Raw genomic sequence first — 22629 nt, 5'->3', positions numbered from 1 at the left:
TCCAGGCTTGTTTATGCAGGAAAAATAAACTTGTTGCCTTAATTACAATAGAACTAGAGGATACACAAGCAGAAGGGTAATCCTAAATGAGGGTTGCTTTTTCATTGTGATACAGTACATGACTCTTAAATCAAAAGTCAAATTTTTCCTTCCTTTCTCCTTTCTTCACTTCTTTCTTGTCTCTGTTTCTATTTGCCTGTCTTTTTCCTCTCAGAGAATCAGAAATGTCCCCAAGGAATAATTTTTTAAGGAATAGCTATATTTTATTAGTGGATAAAGTCAAAATTTATTAAATCACAAAATGCAAACAAAACAACTTGATATATAGCATCAAGTGGTAGGTTAAAAAAATCCTACTACATCAGCATTACTTCTAATCTGGTTTCTAATCTTAGAGGTAGCTCTTCGCATTGTATTAATAGAGAATCTAGTTTTCATCCCTTCATTAATTCTCAACTAACACTTCTGGAAATCCTTTTTAATGTGAGACATTGGGCTCAGCCCTGGAGAGCCAAAGATGAAAGACAAAGACTGTAGCCTGATGGGGAGGGCAGACAGGTAAACATTCAATCAACATTTATGATGTGAATAACCATAAATTACCTTAGCAAGAGATGTAATGTTAAATTTTCTTGTTGAGTAAAAGAAGGTTTTTTTTAGCAGGGTACTTGAACAAGACTGGAAGCTTCCCTAGTAGACAAGTTGGAGGAAGTTATCTTAAGCTTGGAAGTGATACTGTATTTGAGGAACTGCTTCTGTTGTTTGAGGAAAGAACAGCACAGGAAGCTGAACAAAGAGCAGAAAACAAGTTCCAGCTTCTGTGCATGCATGTGCCTGCATGCTTGTGTTAGAGAGCTCACACTAACAGCAGTGTAGAGGATAGGTTAGAGTATAAGACTGTCAAGGATGCACATCTACATGCAGAATCCTCGGATGGAATTTAGGATGCATTTTCATCTCTTTTACATCGTATGCTGGGGCTTCATGTGTTCTTTGCTCTGTGTTCAGCTTCTCGTGCATTCTGTTTTTTCCTCAAGGATGGAGACTCAAACAGAATTTCAGTACTGAAGCTACTGTTGCAATAGTCCAGGGAACACAGGTAGAGAGAAACTGGAGCAGTAGCAGCAAGGATGTGTGAAAAGTTGGGAGTTGGGAGTTCCAAAGAATTGTCAGCTTTGGGAAGTACATTTGAAGTGAGTGCTTATAATAAAGGAGGAGACCTTCAGATCATATTTGTTGTGCAACTCTGAGTCTGAGGTTTTGTGAATATCCAGGTGAGAGTGTCAAGTAGACAATGCTGTATGAATTTAAAGCTCCAGGGAGGGGGCTCAACTGAATAGGCAGAAAATTCTGGGATGACTACTGATAATATGGAACAGAGGTAGCCATTTAGATAGGGTGTATGGAGGAAAAACAGAGCCAAGGGTAGAGTCCTGAAGATAACCAGAACCTAAGGAAAGGACACAGAAAGAGGAGCCAGTGAATGAGACGTGAAGAAATGGTCAAAGAGATAGGAGTAGAATCAACTAGGTGTCAGCACTGACCTTCCAAGGGAAGTTTTAAAGAAGTTGTGAGCACAAGAGTCAAATTCTGAAGAGGAAGTAGGCAAATAGAGATGCTGAACTATAGGTGAATATTCTTACCTATTTGGCTAAGGACAGGTGGAAAACTATAGGTCAGTAGCTGGAAGAGAATGCAGTATTAAGGCAGGGGGATAATGCATGCCTTCTTAAGCATGTGTATAGCTTTGTCTTGGGTTGTCTTAGGTAGCATCAACTTGCAAATAGTTTGAATCAATAACTATATAGATATATAAGAAATAATATTCTCTGGAATAGTAAATAGCAAAAATAAAATATGGCTTCAAAAGTGGAGGGATTTTTTTTCCCCTTAAATTATGAGATGCTACAGGAGACTATGAAAGATCATTGCATTTTTTCCCTGTAAGTTACAGTTGAAAAAGATAAATGTTGGGCAAACATTTTATATTTGCTTAACAGTTTCTTCTTTTACCTTTAAAATAAAGAGAGATCTTCCTTCATATGATCTTCCAATGGAGAACATGTGAATGAGGCCTGAATGAGTTTTATTGAGATAATGCATCCAACTCTGAATCTATAAAGTAGATAAATAAAAACTATGTTATACTCTCTCACAATAGCAGAAATATTAGAGAATGAAAGGTAACAGGACAACAATAAGTCTCCAACTTCGGGAAATATACATGAAGTATAAAATGGAACAACTTTCTCTATTTTTTCTTTGGGAGACATAAAATTACACTTTATTTTTTGCCTTTACATGTAGTAGTTTGTCTTTATATTCTTCCTTCTTTAATGCATAACCTCTCCCATATGTCATTAATGTCTTAATGACAGTTTTTTATAGAAAATGGATGTGTCTGGTTTCTTTTTGAAAATGAGAATTTATTTCCATTTTTCACACAAGTAGTTAGAGGAAAAGAAATATAACTTTCAGGAAAACTCTCAAATTATATGAAAGTATTGTTAAAGTTCTGTGTATTATAATTTGCCACTGAATAAAACACATTAAAGAAAGACATTATCTTTTGCACTTAAAGGTTATTTTGAGCCCAAGTTGGAGGGCATACCCTGAATAATTCCTCTAGCTACAGTGATCCATTTGCATTGATCCATTTGTACACACTTATCTGTGATCAGGAGAAGGTATATATATATATATTTTTTTTTTCCAGTACCAGGCATCGAACTCACGACCTTGTCCTTGCCAGGCAGGCACTGTGCCACTGAGCTAAATCCCCAGCCCCTCAGAAGGTATATTTGGGATAGATGAATAAAGTGCTTAGAAAGAAAGGTGACATTTCTGACAAAAAGTAACACAAAATTGTCCCACTGTTCTATGAAGTTAAAGGGCCTGTGCTGAAGAGTATTTTGGGAAGTACATGTATTTTCTTTTCATTCTGTTCTTATTTAATCTGATAATCAGGGTATGCACACACATGTATATAGACATATAGGTATGTTTATATTGCATTTTTAAATTTGACTTTTTTCAGGCATGTTAACAGTATTTCTGTGTGCCAATGTATCTGAAACTGTTTCTTGCTTTTAATTTTAATTTTCTAAGTATATTGAGTCATGAAATATGTGAAAACAACTTTGAAAGGAGAGTCAGTATCAAAAGAACAAAAAATACTCTTAATAATGTCGCAGGATCTCATTAATTTGGGTCTGGAACAGTATTCTTTTGTTTAAATCAGGGAAAATATGGGAAATATACGGATTTGTTTATTTTGTTAAGAAAATGTCTATCTTATCTATTTGGAGGACTACATTTGCCTGTCACTGGGGATATAGTGATCAACAAGGAAGAAATAGTTTGCCCTCATAGAACCTTCAGCTTATGAGGACAGGAGGGCATTAGTTGGATGGTCATACAATACATAATTAAGAACTGTGGAAGGTATCACCTCTGTATGCAAGGGTTAGGTGACAGGTTGGAGGTTGGTGGGCAGAGGGGTTTGCCCAGTTTGGGAGAGTAGAAATACCTACCTTCTTGTTCAGTCTGGTATTTGAAGAATAGAAAGCTATTGTCAAATGCACAGTAAAGGATGTGGTGATGAGGATGAGGTTTCTGTGAGTCTTCTAGATAGAACAACTAACAGCATGTTCACATACTCTTCAACCAAAGCATTTCCTTGAAACTCAGGCTGGCTCTACTTCCTGTGCCTTTTCAGTGAAAGCCTTTACAATTATGAATTTAACATCACCTCACTCTTCCATTGCATTTCCTATGTCCTTGTAGGGCTAGCCTGGGAAAATCAGGTGGAATTCAGATTATTTTGCTCCTTCTGATGTAGGCTCAATGAAAGGGATGTGTGAACTGAGCCGCTTAAGTCATATAAGAGTTGTATGTATTCTTCCCAGTGCTAGTGTCTGCCTTTGTGTTTTTCCCAATCATTATGCCTAAATGGCAAAGACAAACTAGTAAAAAGCCAAGAAAAGTTCCTTTGATTACGCACTTCTTCTAAGGAGTGATAAACTTCATAATTATATTCAGGGAGGGCTCTTCTATTTCTCTGGGTTTGCAGACTGCTCTTGTTTTCCAGTGCTCTCTGAAGATCTTCTATGAGGACCCTGGATTTGAAATGATACATACAATGAAAAGTAAATTAAGGTACGGGGAAAATCAGGCAACTCCAAAAAATAAAATCATGTATGATGGTAGTAAAGAAGCGTCCCAATGTTTCATGATGTGAGTGGAAAAAGGACTGCCAAGTTTGACATTTCTAAAAATACCAAATGTTGAGAAAATGTGTTTTTCAGGAAATAAAAACTCTTAGCTAAGTGGTACATTTAAAGTATAAAACTATAGTAGATTTCCCCAAATAATAGTAGTACTCCACTAATAGCTGCCACTGAGCAACTACAACCACTGATACTATGAGCGCTGGCACTTGCTTACCAGGAGTGAGGCACCATGCTACGCATTTCACACACACAATCTTAGTTAACTAATCTATGTGGTAGATTTCATTATTACCTCCATTTTACAAGTGGGGAACTTGAGACTCAAAACTGTTAGAAATTTGCCAATGACACTCCAGTGTCAAGTTCCAGAGCCAGAATTCATTTGTTTTGTTTTTATCTTTTTTTATTTTAAAGGGAAAAAACCTAACAAAACAGCAATGAAGACAAAAATAAAAGCAACACCGAAACAACAAAAATGATACATGACCTCAGAACAAAATGATAGGAGTTAACAATGGTTGCTGCACTGCATATCGTTATCGTCAATGAAGTTGCTCAGTCCAGCAGATGTGAGAATGCAAAATTGATCAAACAATCAAAGCCAGTAACAAGTAATAATAAAAAAAAACATTGGAAACGATGCAGAGCTTCACCATACGAGATGGTAAGAATTCAACAGTGGTTCTTATACTTCATATTGTTGTCTTCAAATCAGTTGTTCTGATTAGCAGATACAAGCATGCAAAATTGGTCAAGAAAAAAGAAAATTTTAAATATTAACTGTGCCTTTCAATAAACCACAGACATCAGTAGTACACCTATCCCAGCTATCCTTGTATAAACATATATTTTTTTCACTTTAAAAAGAAAAAAAAACCCCGAAATAACAAAAACAGACACAAACAAAACAGCATAAAAACAATAAAAGGATACAGAATTTCAAAACAAAGTGATAGGATATTAACAGCAGTTGTTATATTACATAATGTCATCTTCAAAGTGGATCAGAGCCAGAATTTGAACTTGGAATGTGAACCCAAAGTCTTGGGACTCCAACTCCAGTGTGACATAATGAAAACTGAACCTCAGCTGCTCCTCTCTTCCCTCTCCGCATTCTCTTTCCTGCTGCTTCCATCTATTCACATCTGTTTCTTCACTACAGAGAGACTATCTTCAGGTCATCACCTAGCATGCTTGAGCTGAGAGGCAGAGAGAAAAGGAAAGGACAGAAGAAGCTATAGTTCTCAAGAGGCAAATGAAGAAGAACCCAGAGCTGGGAAAAGATATTTTGCTGCCAGTCTATTTAAAACATGCCAGGAGAAGAGAGGCTCAGCTAGTCAAATGCATGCACTGGAAACCAGAGGTTGAGTCCAGGGCAGGGAATGCCAGGCTCATTGAATAGGGAACCAACTGCAGCTAGAGGGTCTCTTCACAATATTCACATCACCCTTAATGAGAACACCATGAGGTAAGAAGATACTTCATTCATTTAAAATATTTAAGGATGTAAAAGAACCCTTCAGTGATTTTCCTGGGCTGGCAGGTGGCTGAAAAGCTTTGCTATCATGTTTTATCTTCCAAAAGAACTTGTTGCTTGGTGGTTTAAGTGCTATTAGAATAACAGGTGATAGCATCTCTAAATGACTTTCAAGGTTGATCTATATAAGCCAATTAATTAAAAAGATTACCTTGAGTCACTTGAATGGATACTTTTTGGTTCATGAAAGAAGTAAATTTACTTAGGGTTATGGTGGGTATATGACGGTCCTTTTTGACTTGTTATTTATTGAGTACCCGCTGCAGACAAACCACTAATCAGGAATTCATCATCAGCTTATTGCTCTTTTTTTGCTTCAATTTTCTACTTTAAAATTGGAAGTGTTTTGGAAATCAAGATGAGGTGAGGTGCACAAAAGTTGGTACATTTTCTTGGTAGCTGCTTGCAGTGGCTTAAAATGTGAGTGGAAATTAAGTTGTCAATCAAAATAGCATCAGTATTAGCATTGTTTTTCTTCCCAGAGGTAAGAAATTACATAGCTAGGTACTTAGGCTACAGAACTTTACAATATTGCTAAGGCAGATTTTAAGAACCAAATGAGTTCTATGTTAATTTCCAAATTTGTTGTAATAGGAGAGAAGCTGAATTTTCCAGAAGGATGTAGGTTTAATTAGGAATGAGGTGGTTGTAAACTTGTCTCCACATTCCAATTATGGCAGGTAACCTTCAGACAGGTTTTCCTCCTGGAACTATTTTTCTTGGCTATGTCTTTCTCGGGAAACAAAGGAAAAACAGTACAGATAGAATGGTTCAAATTGGCAATTTTCACAAACATTTCCTTTTGAATGTCCAGTTTAAAAGGTCTGTAGTACTTTGTTACAGAGGCCACAGCACACTCACATGGGTTCAGTCACTTAGACTGTACCCTAATACAAGCTCTAAGAGGTTAGAGCTCTATATTGAAAAATGTAGCCCAGCTTGGTTTTCTTTGTCAAATAGTTGGCCAGTCTACTGATGATAAACTGTGAAATAGAGTATCAAAAAGATCTTGTAAGCTGTTGTGTTTTCTTAGTTCCTTATAGTTGATTAAGATTCCTACCCCAGTTGGGTACATTTCTATAATGATCTGGGCTATTAAAAACTTTCTAAGTGATGCCGTCACTTGGTACAAAACTACCTCCTCAAAGCTTCCAGGGTAGCAAAGTACCGTCGTAAATGGAAATTTCACTGCCAATTCTTCAGGCATTTTTGAAATGTCTGAAATTTTAACAGCAGAATGAGTCATCTCATGGAGAGGGGTTGACCACCTAGGGGCCAGACACATGGGGTCACATTATCTCTGCTTTATAGATCTCTATAGTGATACATTATGCTTAGTTGTACAGAGTAAATGAGAATCTTTTGAAAGTACCCCAGGCTGCAGTAATAAAAGTCAATGAAAATGATCTCTACCTGCTATGCCTATGGAATTTAATTGACTCTTACGTGTTATTATCTTGGAAGCAACAAAATGAGTAATTCTAAGTGATTGTTCTTCATGAGGAGAAAACATTTAAAATACTCATTTCTTAGACTCTAGGCTCTGTGACACAAAGTGTGATATTTTATTCTATATTGGTTCCACATGACCTATATTTAATGGCAGAAAATAGAGACTTGTTAAAGTAACTGGTGTTTTCTTTTCTACTGAACAATAATTAATGAAGCATGTGAGTTGTTACTGGGTACCTATGGATATAATTGCCAGGCTCTTTCTTGCCAGGCATTCAGAGAATCAAAGCATGCCTTCAAAGCTACAGCAAAGACTAAAATGTGGCCGGTACGAATGACAGTTTTATGCATAGCTATGATTCTATCTGGAAGCAAAGGTAAAATACCTTTCTGCAGAAAGCATATCAGTATTTTAAGAAGGCTGTAAATGTCTTCTTGGCAAGGCAATATTCGTGTGGACCAGGATGCTGTCGCCATTTGCACCCTTTGGTCCAGGCTTCCAGAAAGTCCAGGGCCCTTACTGTTGACTCACAGAGGCGTCAGCTCACTCAGGTCTTCCTATACACCATGAGGGACCCATCTACCAATTGTGACAGTATAACGACCTGTTAATATGTTGGGGTGGGTGCGGATAGTTATTTACAGTTATGCTCTCTGCCCTGAAATCCTAGGATTCCCAGTGAATGGAAAGCCATCCTCTTTGTCTCATTAATTCATTACACTACCCTTCCTCTTCCCAAAGCCTCCACCAGCCCCCTTCTCTCCACTTCTCTTTCTCTGAGCCCACTCTCTCCCACTGTGAACAAACTTCCTATGTCCTCCTCTTTTCAGAGAACTCTCCCTTTCATATTCTTGCCCATTTGGAAATTTAACTCTTAAGGACACACTGTCTTTTGTGGCTGTCTTCCTCCACACTCTCTTCCTCCACACTCTCTTCCTCCACTCCCTACACTAATATGGGCCCGAAGGGAGGGAAGTTACTGCTTTTTGGACTCTTATCTCTGCTTCTGCACCGATCTTGTAACTTCCAGGGGAACTCATCTTTCCTGCAGCGTCAGACGACTCCTTGTTTCTGTTCTCTAACTCTCGGCGGCACCCTTCACCTATACTCTTTTCACCGGCAAAGGAGGTTCAAGACTGTTCTGGTCATTCTCTGGTGATTTAGAGCTGCTTGTTCCCTCCTCTCTTCCCTTCTTCTCCCTTCCCCTCTCTTCTTTTCTCCTCCCCTCCCCTCCCCTCCCATCTTGTCCCCTCTCCTCTGACCATACTACCTTCCTATTCAAAAACCCTTAACTCTGTATCAATGCTACCTTCTGTTTTCTTAGAAGCAACTAGTTTTATTGGTTTTTACCTTGATTTTTTCCTTGGTAGCATTTTTCAATATCTGATTTTTTTTTTAAACTTTTGGTAGATAATCCTGTTTACCCCATCTAGAATATCACCAGCTATTACCTTCAATTTATAATTTTTTTCTTTGCAATCATTTTTTGTTTGTTTGTTTTTGTCTTTTTTGAGACAGGGTTTCACTATGCAGTGCAGACTGGCCTTGAACTCATTTTTTGGCCCAGGTTGGCCTCAAACTCACAGTGCTCCTCCTGCCTCAGCCTCCTGAGTACTGGGATGACAGGGCGTGAACCACCATACCTGACCTTTCTTTGCAATCTTAAGTGGACCCACATTTACTTCTTCAGTCTTAGAAGATGAAGTATCTTTCCTACTGTTCAAATTCACCCCTCCACTTGTGCATTGTCTGGTATTATCAGTGTCTCCCTCCTCTAAAGATCTGGCAGAATTTCCCCCTACTAGCACAAATCCCAGATCTTCTAAGCAGTCTGTCCCAGGGATGTGGAAAGTGACTGAGACAGATTTTGTGATGTCAGAGGTTGTACCTCCCTTCCCAGTTTCTCCATCGATGCTTTCTCTGCTTCTTGGATGCTTTAAGCCGAGTGGCTTTCCTCCATTATGCCCCTCCACTATTCCCCTCCACCACGCTGTCCTACTTTGGAACCAAAGCAAACTATGGACTGAAATCTATACAGACTATGAGCAAAATAACCCTCTCCTCCCTTAATTTGAGGCTATTGGGTATTATGTCCTAGTGATGAGAAAATAGATAAGACATAGTCATTGATGCTACATCTTTTTGTGGTCACTTATTCTCTGCCTCTCCTTATTCTAATAGCTGAGAGTTGTAGTTTGCTCTCAGGTCTGACCTCCTCCTTACTTCTCTATTTTCTGCTCTTAGAATCAAATCTTGTTAGTGTTAACAACAGAATTTCCATCACCAAATCCAACAGAGGAGGTCGGTCCTTTTCTTACTGGGTGTCACTGTAGCACTCGGATTTGGGTACCATTTCATTTCCTGTGGTCTTTTTTCTTTGACTCCTGTATTTTCTGCTTGCTCTCTTCCTATTGTTCTCTTTATTAAAAAAAAAAAAAAACAACAACCCTTAGACTATCCCATCTATTCAAATCTGTCTATTCAGTGAACTTCTCCAGGATAGAAAAAATAGAGACAACTTCAGCTTCACCATCACCAGCCAGGGGGTGAGTCCAGGTAGTTTTACTTTTGAAACATTTTTTGAATGCTCTCCTGATTCTACTACTCTGGTCCTAATTAAGGGCCTCACCATCCCTTGCCTGGACTCCTATTGTTATCTCTTACTGCTCCTCTATCCTGTAGACAGACATGTGGCTTCTTGCTGATATTGTCCAAGGGGGCAGCTCCACTCACAAGATAATGTCCGGGCTTCTCTGCATGCTCAGAAGATTTTCTTCCAACTGGCCTCCCTGGCTGATATGACTCCTGCAGAAAGCCTTTTCCTGCCGTGCCTTCCCATCCCCCTCTAGGCATTGCCAGGCTGCTGTCCTCTCTTCACACAGAAAACAGCCTGTGTTCACACTGATCCTATAGTGGTGACAGTGAAATGGTGTGTCTGTGTCATTGCTCCCAGCCACCACGAGACTAATCAGCCCTTCAAAGGTGACTACATCCACTTCAGTTTTCTCAAAATGAAAAACTAAAGCACTGTCATAAGCACTTGAACAATGTGAATACAATTGTCACTCAGTTTAATTTAGCACAGATAAATTTGGTAGCAAGTAAAAAGGAATTCTTACTTGTACTCGATGTTGGCTTCCTGGAAGAAGGCTAACAGGGCCTGGGAGGCATTTTGAGGAATGTGGACATCAGTAACTGTCCCCTCTGACACATAGAAAATACTGCTGGGCTGCCACAGGTCCACCTGTAGTGCAGGAACCAACCTGTAATTCACATTCAGTGTAGGTGGGGAAAAATCCATGTCACAATGTCACATGTATTATCTTGTTTAAGTACAATAACAGCAAATATTTTGGAGGGATTAGATTCAATGTTTATAATTTGAGGGTAAAACTTGTATTTGATCTTGAATTCAGGCTTGAAATTTTATCATACTCTTATACAATTTGGTCTTAATTTACAGGTAATAGTTTGAAGACCGGTACAGTAAAAACACATGGTAAAAATGAGTACAGTAGTGTTAATTATAGCTTGGGTATTGTTTTAAAGTTATTTATTGCATAAATATTTGAATAACTGTGAGAAAGAGAAAGATATAAATTATCCTTCATCCTGCCACACAAGCAAATTGATAGCATAAGTCACTTTTATCTTCAGTTTTGGGGATTAAAACTAGGTCCTTTTATATGCTAGGCAAATGCTCTATCAATGAGCTCCATTACTAACCCAATATTTGACAGATTCAGATGGAACATTCTCCAGGTGGCTTCTCCTCCACCAACTCATATCTTTCTACAATTTCTATTCGGTCTTCACATGCCAATAAGAACCTCAGTTCTCAGGTCGGCTCCGGCAGGTAGGGCAGGTCTGCTTGCCACAGTTCCTAGTATTCCTACAATTTATTCCTTACCTTTCTTTTACCAATATTGAAGCTCCATGAGGGCCTAGGATTTGTGCACTTGGTTATTACCAAGAACAGTACCTTGTGCCGATTAATGATTCAGTGTTTGTTGCTTAAGTGTAGACTTCTCTCTTGTAGTTGTTTGCTGCACATCCGGTGTGTGTTCAGCATTTTGTAGGGAAGTGAGACATGTTTGTTTCCCATACTTTAGTGTTCCTAGTGCCTTGGTCGGTGCTCGTTCCTGGCAGAAGTTCTACCTTCAGCAAGAGACTGAGATAACTTGGCAGAGAAGGAGGAGCACTTTATCTTCTGCAGGACCTTACAGCCCATTTTTTTTTAAGGACAGTTGATGTCTATGCCTAGCCCCACTCCATCTCTTCCTCTGCTTTGGGCCTCCCTCTTCCTGCATCTTGGTTGTTAGTCCTGCTGCAGGGACTTGATGTTTGCTAAGCCCTTATCTGATAAGCTCCATTACTTGTCATCTTAGGGAAATGGTGAAGAGGAGAACTACTTCCTGCCTTAAGAAAGTAAATGTTTGATGATATAATTTCATCTTGAAGAGAGTATTCAGGTTTTCATTTTGGGGACAAGAAGTCTACCTGTTTTCTTTTAAGCAGCTGACTCCTTCACCAATTTACAAGGGTAAATCTGACTCAGCTCACAAGCCAGTCCACGATCATATGAAAACAGAAGTGTGGGAATGTAAAGGATGCTGAGAGGTCATTTGATCCATCTGTCAGCCCTTGGGCAAGGATACATCTACGTCTGTACCAAACTGTCCCCAGTAGATAGGCCTAACCCATGTCTCTTAAGTTTCCAAAAGGAGGACAGTTGATAGCATCCTAATTTAACTGATATTCACATTTAACAAGATTGTCAGACATTTTTCTCTAATCTTTATGCTGCAGCACAACTTCATTTTTTTTCCTGTTCCATTATTTAGTGAGGAAGGCTTGGTTCCTTGCCTTCATAAGATAAAATGTATTGCTATCTTTCACTTTTCTGTGTACATTAGATTTTAAACCATTTAATCATTATTAGAACTTGCCTCTAAACTCATGACAGAGACAGATTTTTGATATTAAGACTAACAGTTTTCTGTTAATGGATACCAGGAAATTGTCCTATACTGAGAAGATAGAGTGACAAATGCCTTAAACATGTGAATTTTAGGCATTCTGGAGGTGCGTGCTATTCTCTGGAGTATATGCTAAAATAAGGGCCCCTGTCCATTAGAAAACAGTAGCTTCTCCCCGACAGTCCCAAGAAAGGAACACATCCTTGTGCAAAACCTAGAGAAGACTTCCTAGGAAACTAATGTTTTCAGAAATCAGTTGGCCTGAAGGAAAACTAATACAAAATAACATGCAAAATCAGAAAGTCAAGATCTGGCAATATTAGCTGAGTGACATATGGGACTGTTTTAACATTTTGAGCCTTAGCTTTCTAATCTGTATTGTGAAGATTCAGATAAATCTACTTACAGTTTCTTCTTCTGGAGGGTAAATTGAAATAATGGAAGGAAAGCACATACCAGAGTCTGGCATGTAGTAGGAGGTCAAAAGCTATATAAAGATAGCATAATACTGATACCAACACCAGACACACACACACACACACACACACACACACGAAAAGACTATATACGCACATCCTTGATGAAAATATATGTAAAAATTCTAACAAAATACTAGGAAGTAGAATCCAACAGTAAATGAAAGATCATTTACCATGACCAAGTTCTATTTAGCCCAAGGATACAAGGTTGACTCCACACATACCAGTCAACAAACTGAATATATAATATCAACATAATGAAGGATGAGAAAAATCATATGATCACTTTAATAGTTATACAAAAAGCATTTGATAAAATTCAACATCCCTAAATGATGAAAACTGAACAAATTAAGTATAAGAGGATCTTACCTTAACATAATTAGGGCTAGATGTGGCAAACCCACAGGCAATATCACTCTAAATGGGGAAAAGCTGAAAGGATTTCCTCTAACAAAAGGAACAAGAGAAGGGTGTTCTTTCTCACTATGCTTATTCAGTATAGTATCAGAAGTCATAGCCAGAGAAAGTAAGAGAAAGAAATAGAAGGCACCCAAACAAAAAGGGAAAAAGTAAAATTATCCCTGTTTGCAGATGATCTGATTCTGTGTATAGAAAAACCTAAAGATCCAGCAAAAGACTGTTAGGGTTGATAAAAGAATTCAGTAAAGTTGCAGAATAAACAGATCAGCACACAAAACTCAATAACATTTTTGTGCATTAATAACAAACTTATGGAAAGCCATGCATGAGAGTACAGGCCTATAATCCTAGTAGTCTGGAAGGCTGAGGCAGGAAAATTACAAGTTCAAGTCCAGCCTGGGCAACTAAGTGACTTAGCCAGACCCTGCTCAAAATGAAAATTAGAAAAGGACCAAGGATATAGCTCAGTGTGAAGTCCCTGGTTTTAATACTAAGTAGTGCAAAACAAAGAAAAATAAGCTTGATGAGAAACAAATCATGAAAGCAATCAAGCCCATTCACAATAGCTACAAAAGAGGAGGAGGAGAAAGGAGGAGAAAAGGGAGCTGGGGAGGAGCTAATTCAGGGGTAGGGTACTTATCTCGCATGCGTGAGGCCCAAGTTCTATCTCTAGTATCACAATAAGCAAGCAAAGAAACCAGTATACCAATCTAGGAATGAACTTAACCAAGAAAGTAGAAAGCTTCGCAATGAAAATTACAAAACAATGATGAATAAATTAAAGAAGACATAAAAATTTCTGTGTAGGAGTTAGAATTAATATTGTTAAAATGTCCATACTACCTAAAGCTATTTATAAGTTTAATGCAAACACAGAAAGTCATTGGTGGTATTCTTCAAAAATCTAGAAAAACAATGTAAAGTTCATATGGAAGCACAAAAGACACTGAATAGCTAAAGCCATCTTGAATAAAAAGAACAAGTCTAGAGGCATCACAATATGTCATTTCATTTACTAGAGAATCATACTAACTAAAACAGTGTAGTACTGGTATAAGAACAAACATGTATACCAAAGGAACAGAAGAGAGGTCCCAGAAATAAGCCTATGCATCTACAGTCAAATGATTTCAACAAAGGAACCAAAATCATACATTGGCAAAAGGGCACACTCTTCAATAAATCATGCTAGAAACACTGTATATCCTTATGCAGAAGATTGAAACTTGACTCTCATTTCTCATTCTATACAAAAATGGACTCAAAATAGATGAGAAGCCTAAATATAAGGCCTGAAATTATGAAGCCGCTATAAGAAGACACAAGGAAAATACTTCAAGACATCAGCATAGGCACTGATTTTTTTAGAGATAACCCTAAAAGCACAGGGGAAAAAAGTGGACATAGACAAATTGGATGATGACAAAGTAAACAGAAAAAAAATTATAGCAAATAGAAAAAATGGGAGAAAATATATAGTAGTGATTTATCTGACAAAGGATTAATATCTAGCATGCACAAGGAATAAAAAATTTGATAGAAAACAATCAAATTTTTAAAAATGGGAAAATTATCTGAGTAGACACTTTTCAAAATAAGAAATACAAATTGTCAATAAATAGTCCATATCCAAAGAAAAGGAGATCAGCACACCAAAGAGATGCCTGCATTCCCCTTTCCTTGTGGCATACTCTTCACCATAGCTAAGACATGGAATCAACCTTGGTGTACATCAGTGAGTGAATGGATAGAGAGAATATGGTGTATACACAATGTGGTGCATGGGAGGACTATAATCCAGTGATAAATATGAATTAAATTCTGTGACTCACAGCAAATTAGATGGAACCAGAAGACATTATGCTAAATGAAATAAGCCAGACACAAAGATACTACTGTATGGTCTGTCTCATACAGGGAGATTAAAAAACATGGTCTGAATGTAGAATAGTGATTATGAGAGGTTAGGAAGTATGGTGGCAAGGAGAGTGAGTGAAAGGAGGTTGACTAATGGGAACCAAAACGCAGTTTGATAGCAGGAATAAGTTCTAGTGCTTCACGGTATAATTGGATGACTGTATTTTATAATGACTTATGATACAAAGACTTGGAAGAGAAGTACTTTATGTCTCCAAACATAAAGTAATGCTAATGATTTGATCAGTGCACAATATAAATGTTTTGAAATCTGACATCAAAGCCCGTTAATAGGTACAAGTAATACATGTTAATAAAAAATTAAAAATAGCTAGTTTTGTTGCTATTTGAAAAGCATGTGAAAGGAAAATCTGGAGGTAGTTAGGACAAAGTTCCACTTTCTGTGTCTCTGGCGAAGGCGAAGAATACGATAAGGCTGTTCCCTTATTCAGGGAGATCAAAAGCTAGGATGGCTTTAAGGGGGTGGGGCTGAAACCAGCAAATAAACCAAGAAGATAAACAAAGCAACAATGTTTTCTCACACAAAGGCAAATACCTTGGTAGGCTTTGGGGTCTGACTCCATAAGATCAAAGTCAGTCTACGTGACACCGGGCAAGTTCCTTAACTGCTCTGGCCCTTGATTTCTTTACTGGTAAAAGCAAGATGATAATTACTTCTTTCCTGTTGATCTATATTTAACAATGTTGGTGGTTGCTACTTTTGTTACTATTATAGAAAGGAAACTATGAAAAATGCAATAATGACAATAAGGAATTCTAGAGCCAGGCTACCTGGGCCCAAATTCTAGTTTTGCCACTTACAAATTGTGTGACTCTGGACAATTCACTTTCGCTTTCTCTGCTTTTATCTGCTTCAGTTTCCTTATTTACAGAATGGGATTTTGCACAGTATGTTTTTCATAGATTTATTAGGCTTAAGTGAATTTATGTGTATCAGATACTTAAAAGAGTGCCTGACGATGTGGGCTAGTCACTAAAATGATAAATGGTTCAAAATTTTAAAAAGGATTTGTTTGCAATTAAAACACCCTAGTTCAAGGATGAATTAATTAACTCACAATTAATTTTATGGGACTAATTTTATAGCTCTTCTGGTTCTTGTGCTATGCTTATTGCTAGGCCTGACCTACTTCTGAGAATCCCCCGATCTATCTTTTAGGCTCAAGGCTGACTACAACCTGGCTCAAATATTACTGGGAATCTGACCTCCAGTTTCAAGGTGAGCCCCATATGTGGATGTGGGAAGACACTTGATGTGTTTCTCCAATTTATAGCAGATGGCCTGTCCCTCAGCTGCCTGAAATAGCACAGAAGCTTGGAGGAGAGCTATCCTGCTCTCTCTTCACTCTTATTTTTTGTTTATTTGGAAAAATGTTGGTTAGTCAAGGCACTTAGGTATCACAGAAAAGGTCTCTAATAAGAAAAGTTAACTTTAGTGCTTGATGTTTTTTGACTTAATTTATATAATTAAATTAATTCAATATTAGTACCCTTGAAATCCTAACACTGAAAAGTGCCTTCTATTAGTTACTCTTAAAATTGCGTTTTTGGTCTTACCCATTTAACCTTCTAGAATCTTCTTTTAGGATCTTTGTTTATTATCACTTGCAAAATTGCTCTGCCAAGTTTAGATCAGATACTTTTGTTATCTGCTTTTACAGAATTGTGTTTCTTTTATGGTGTTACAGTTTGATCTAGAATGTTCCACAAAAGCCTCAGATGTTTGGAGAAGGGGCTTTTAGAATGTGATTGGATCGCTGGGGCATTATACTCATTAATGGATAAATGCACTGATGAATCCAGAGCTGAATGTGCTGTTAGAGGTAAGGCCTGGCTAGAAAAAGCACTTCACTGTGGGGTGTGACTTGGAAGAACAGTCTCTGTTCCTGGCGCCTCCTTTGCTTTGCGCTCTGACTGCTGCGGGATGAGTAGCTTTCCTCCTCTATAGGCCTATTCACCATGCTGCTTCTCCCTTAGAGCCTTCGAGCCACGGACTAATACTGTGAGACAAAATAAACCTCCCTTTTAAGCTGTGGATGTTGGGCATTAGTTTCAGGGGCAAGGAAAATGACTAAGACACAGTTTACCACTTTTAGACTGTATGATTGCTCTAGGCCTTAACTAATAAACTGTAACAAAACAGGTGATTTAAAATAAACATTCTTTCACAGCTCTGGAGTCGAGAAGTCTAACATCAAGGCGTTTGGCAAGGCTGTGCTCCCTCTGCAGGTTCGGGACAGAATCCTTACTTGCCTCTTGCAGGTACTGATGGTTCTAGGCAGTTCTTAGCTTGGGGTCACATTACTCCAATCTCTGCTTCTTTTCCCACACAGTCTTCTTACCTGTGTAGGTTCCTTTGTCTATAGATATTTGTTATTAGATTTAGAGTCCTCTTGGGTAATCCAGGATGATTTCATCTTGGAGTCTTAAGTACACCTGAAAAGAGCCTTTTCCAAATTAGGCTACAAACAGGTCTTGGTTAGAACAGCACATCTTTTTGAGGGCCGCCACTCCACCCATTATAGCTGTCATATTAACACCTGTTTTCCCTATTATTGCCATAAGAATACAGAATGTGGGATTTTCCCCTCACTCATCCTTGTCTCCCCCATCCCCCGTGCTTAGACCGATGTCTTGTACTGTGTAGGCACAAATAAATATTTTGTGGATGGGATACAACACCTCTTTCCACTACATTCAAATATGTACTCTCTCCAAGATTGCTCCGGAACACTTCTAGATTCACAATTTTAGTTCCCTTTACTATAAAATTGATAAGATGGTTCATTCAAATTTTACTCAATCATCCCATTTTTCAATGCATAAATCCTTAATTTGATTTTTTCATTTAGGTGTAATCTTAGATTATTCCCTTTCTTAGGTTGCACTCTTTTCTGATGATTATAGTGACTACTTTAATCCTATAGTTAAATGTTTTTGTATGTGTTATTTGTCCTTGTTCTATTCCTGTTTGTCCTTGTAAACATTTTAAATATTAGTAGGGTGCTAGAAGGGAAACTTGGTCAGACATTTTGATCTTTTGTGAACCAGAGACACTTATGGGATTGCTAAAATCTGGAGTTAGTTTTATCTATCCCCCTCCATTGTTTGTCTGTAAGTGCGGAGACAATTTTCAAGTTATCACTCTCCTAAAGCATTGACCTAACAATCCCAAGAAAATGCCTCAGAAACTTAAGCAATTAAATCTCTTATTTTGCCATTAAAGAAAGTGAAAATATGTTAACTAAAAATTAGACTTAAATTAGCCATTTTAATTAGGGGGTGACCTAACTATATTCTGTTGCTATAACAGAATATCTGAGACTGAATAACTCATACATGAAAGAAGTTTATTTCTACTCACACTTACCAAAGTTTGGAACTCTACCATCAAGGTACCTGTAAGTACCTCAGGTTTCTACACATGGAGGATGGTGGGAGGACAAACTGGTAGTGCATGAGAGAAAAACATGAGAGGCAGCCTGGTCTGAGAACTTCCCATTATTGGGGCAACCAATCCGGTCCTGTGAGAACTCAACAACGATGATAAGAATTAACTCAGTCCCACATTTATTAGAAAGACATCAATCCATTTACAAGGGTTGCCTCCCATGACCCAAATACTTCCCACTTGGCCCTATCTCCCAATGCTTCCACTTAGAGAAATTAAGATTCCAACATATGTGATGGACTTTCTCTAAGTGAAATTTCTCTTCCACTTAGAGAAATTAAAATTCCAACATATGAACTTTTGGGGACACACTCAAACCGTATCAGGAAGCACTAGAGGAATAAAAATTATTAGATCTGTCTAAATGAAGGCATTGCATAGGAATATAAATTTCACCACAACAGAAATTAATGCTACTAACCTGTATACTAGTAATCAAACAATCATTCTTTCTACAACACCAGGTAAAAATCAGAAAGTTTGGGAACATTTTGTTTTGGTACCCAACTTTCCCCCCTAATTCTCTTGAAGGCTAATGCAATTTTTTTCAATTGGATAGTATATTTCATTTATCAGAACAAAGTATGTATGTTGGAAAAGAAAAAAAAAATATTTCCTTGAACTACTAAAATTATTAATATTTCCCTGAACATTTATTTGAAAGGATTATTGAAGCTGGTGATTCAAAGATTCTCAGGACATATATACAGTAAAAAAAATTTGGTTCACTGGCATGTTACAATAAGGAGGACAATTCAGTGTAGGAAATGATAGGAAATCTCATGAAATGGTGTTAGAACTTTTACTATGAGATATGGGCTAATCTTACACGATCTTGTGGAGGGTTTAAGGAACTGACTGTTTTCTCTGGCCTAAATACATGTGAAGAAGGGGAATAATTCTATCACTAGATAGATGAGGGGTGGTAGCTCTCAGCATTGTAGGGCCAGGGTAATTTGGAGGTGACTTGGAAGTCATGGAGGCTGGGTTTATGTAGTGAAGAAACTGACTTGTGCTGGCCCATCCAGGAGGAATTCAGAAGCCAATAGCATCTTATTTTGGCACTTTGAACCTTTCTGTAGTGCCCACATACCATCACGTTTTCATATAAAACATCCAGTATCACCTTAATACCTGCCCTCTAAGTGAACATTTGAGAACTTACAAGTACCAAGGAAAAATTCATGACTTCTACACTAGAGGTTCCTGGAATGTAGCACCCATTCAGAAAACTTGTTAGGTGAGGAAAAGAATACTTTACTGTGTTTTTTTTTTTTTGCCTAAAATAAACCAATATCAAGTTAGCATTTTCAGCCTGGATCGATAATGGAAAAGATGGACACAAGCAGCAATCACTAAGAGCATCACCTGGATACCCATTACTAAGTTAATTTGGAGACAAGAGCTCCTGGACTGTTTCTATCAGGTAAGAGGGATTTCTATCTACTCTCTTTTGATGATTCATGACTTTTAAAACTGAAGACTTTTCCACTATATTTGATCACTACATTCAGAAATATTCTATTTGGTATATTTAAAGGACAGTATAAAAAAAAAGGACAGTATGATAGCATATTTACATTAAAATTCTGGGGTTCTTCTGGTGTTCAATACTTAATGAAAATTATTTCTGATTTTGATATGCATTTCACCAAGAATTCTTTTATGCATTAACCAAAGAAATAAAAAAAACTCATCCTTGATTTCATAAACAAAATTCCCAACCTGAGAAGCAAAAGAAACATTAACCTCTTGGTTCTGTCTAAATTTGGTATGTCACATCTTTTTTATTTTAAAGAAAAAAATAACAATAAAACAGAGTTTTCAAAACAGGCTAGTAGGAGATGACAATAATTAAGAGATTGCATTTTGTTATATTCATAATGGTTGTTCAGAGTAGAGATACAGGCATGAAATATTGTCCAAATAATATTAGCACAAGCTTTTCTTTTTAATGAACTAAGAGATACTAGCTATAAAACTATTTTAACTGTCGTGTGTGTGTGTGTGTGTGTGTGTGTGTATATATGTATATATACATATATTTTTTTTCTTTTCCTTTCCTTTCACCTTTCTCCCATCACAGTTTTTCTTTGCTTTTGGGCTGTTTCTTCCCTATTCTCAGTATCTATTGTATGTTTTGGATCTTATTACTTGTTCAGTCTGTCACTCTAGTGAGACAATATGATGTTTACACATGTGGATCTGACTTGTTTCACTTATGAGTTGCATACATTTGCCTATAAAAGTCTCAAGTTTATCCTTCCTTATGGCTGAGTGGTACTCCACTGTATAAAAAAAGTACATCTTTTTTTATCCATTCCCCAGTTGATAGGCTTTTGGGTTGATTTTAAGATTTAGCTATTACAGACTGTGCTGCTGTAAATATGGGTGCACAAGTATCTCTGTGGTATGATGTTTTTAGTGCTTCTGAGAAGATATCTAGAAGGGGAATAGCTCGGTCAAATGGGACCCGTAATCCTTGTTTTTAAAGAAATCTCCATGCAAATTTCCACAGTGTCTACACTCCCACCAACAGTGGAGAATGGTTCCTTTTTCTCCACAACCTCTGCAGCATTTGTTATTAGTTGATTTCTTGATGATAGCCATATTTTCTGGAGTGAGATGGAATCTCAGTATTGTGTTTTTTTTTCAGTATTGTGTTAATTTGTATCTCTCAAATAACCAATTGATGTTGAACATTTTTTCATGTATTTATTTTCAATTTGTATTTCTTCATCTGAGAAGTTTGTGTTCATCTCAGATGCCCATTTTTGGATTGAGTCTGTGAATTTTAGAGGCCTGATTTTTTTCAATTCTTTATATATTCTAGATATAAGTCCTTCATTTGAGGGACAACTGGCTATAATTTTTTTCCCACTCTGTGTGTTGTATTTTCACTCTGTTCATGATTGCTTTTATTTTGCAAAAGCTTTTTAATAAGTTGAGGCCCTAGTTGTTGACTTATTTACCTTGAGGTCTAGGTTTTATTCATAAGTCCTTGCCTACACCTATATCTTCAAGATTTCTACCTATTTTCTCTTCCAGTAAATTTAGTGTTTCTCTTTCAATATTTAGATATTTGATCCATTTGGACTTTAGTGCATGGTGATAAGACATGGGTCTGTTTTCAGTCTTGGCATGTGGAAAGTCATTTTTTCAAGCACCATTTATTAAAGAGACCATCTTTCTTCCAGTGAACATGTTTGGCTCCTGATAAGGTGGTTCAGAGTGTTTGTAGTTGTGTCTGCATCTTCTATTACGTTTCTCTGATCCTTAAGTTTTTTTTTTTTTTGACAATACCATGTTGATTTTACCCTAGTAGCTTTGTAGTATAATTTCAGGTCATGGATTGTGATGCCCCTGGTCTTGCCTTTGTTGTCCAGAATTGCTTTTGCTATTTTAAGTCTCTTCTGGTTCTAAATGAATTTTAGGAATGTTTTCTGTAGTTATGTGAGGTATGCTAATGGTGCTTTGTTTGGGACTGTGTTAAATCTGTATAACAGTTTTGAGTATATGGACACTTTCACTGTGTTGGTTCTTCTCATCCAAGAACAGGGAATATCTTTCCATTTCCTGATATCTTTTTCAGTCTCTTTTTTTGATATGCATTTCACCAAGAATTCTTTTATGCATTAACCAAAGAAATAAAAAAACTCATCCTTGATTTCATAAACAAAATTCCCAACTTGTATAGATATTTCCATGTATAGATATTTTACTTCTCTTGTTAGATTAATTCCTAAGCACTTCATTTTTATGGATGCTATTGTGAAGGGTGTGGTTTCCCTGATTTTTCTCTGTGTGTTTGTTGTTTGTGTACAGGAATGGTAATGATTTTTGAGTGTTTATATAGCTACACTACTGAATCGTTATTAATTCTACAAGTCTTTTGGGGGAGCATTGAGGCCTTCTATGCAGAGTATCGTGTTATCTGCAAATAATGATAATTTAACATTTTCCTTTCCTATTATTATTCCTTTTACTTATTTCTCTAGTATAATTCCTTTGGCCAGTGTTTCTAGAACTACATTGAATAGGAGTGGTGACAGTTGGCATCCTTGTCTTGTTTCTGATTTTAGAGTGAAAGCTTTTGGATTTTGACCCCTTAGTATGATGTTAGCTGTTGGTTTGTCA

At 37.3% G+C, this 22629-nt stretch overlaps 1 protein-coding gene across 1 annotated transcript in view; it reads right to left on the bottom strand.

Annotated features, from left to right (window-relative positions):
- Positions 1-22629, bottom strand: part of Cpa6 (carboxypeptidase A6) — a 297452-nt gene that overhangs the window by 76785 nt on the left and 198038 nt on the right. The window contains exons 3-5 of the mRNA XM_005392121.2: positions 10342-10466; positions 4004-4118; positions 2014-2115 (exon numbers count right to left, since the gene is read on the bottom strand). Of these exons, the coding sequence (XP_005392178.1) occupies positions 2014-2115; positions 4004-4118; positions 10342-10466 (342 nt within the window). The remainder of the gene's footprint in view (positions 1-2013; positions 2116-4003; positions 4119-10341; positions 10467-22629) is intronic.

The sequence above is a fragment of the Chinchilla lanigera genome, unplaced genomic scaffold (assembly GCF_000276665.1).
Source record: "Chinchilla lanigera isolate Chin_1 unplaced genomic scaffold, ChiLan1.0 scaffold00043, whole genome shotgun sequence".
NCBI classification, from domain to species: Eukaryota; Metazoa; Chordata; class Mammalia; order Rodentia; family Chinchillidae; genus Chinchilla; species Chinchilla lanigera.
The sequence above is the reverse complement of the archived record's forward strand: the minus strand, read 5'-3'. Positions and strand labels throughout refer to the sequence as shown.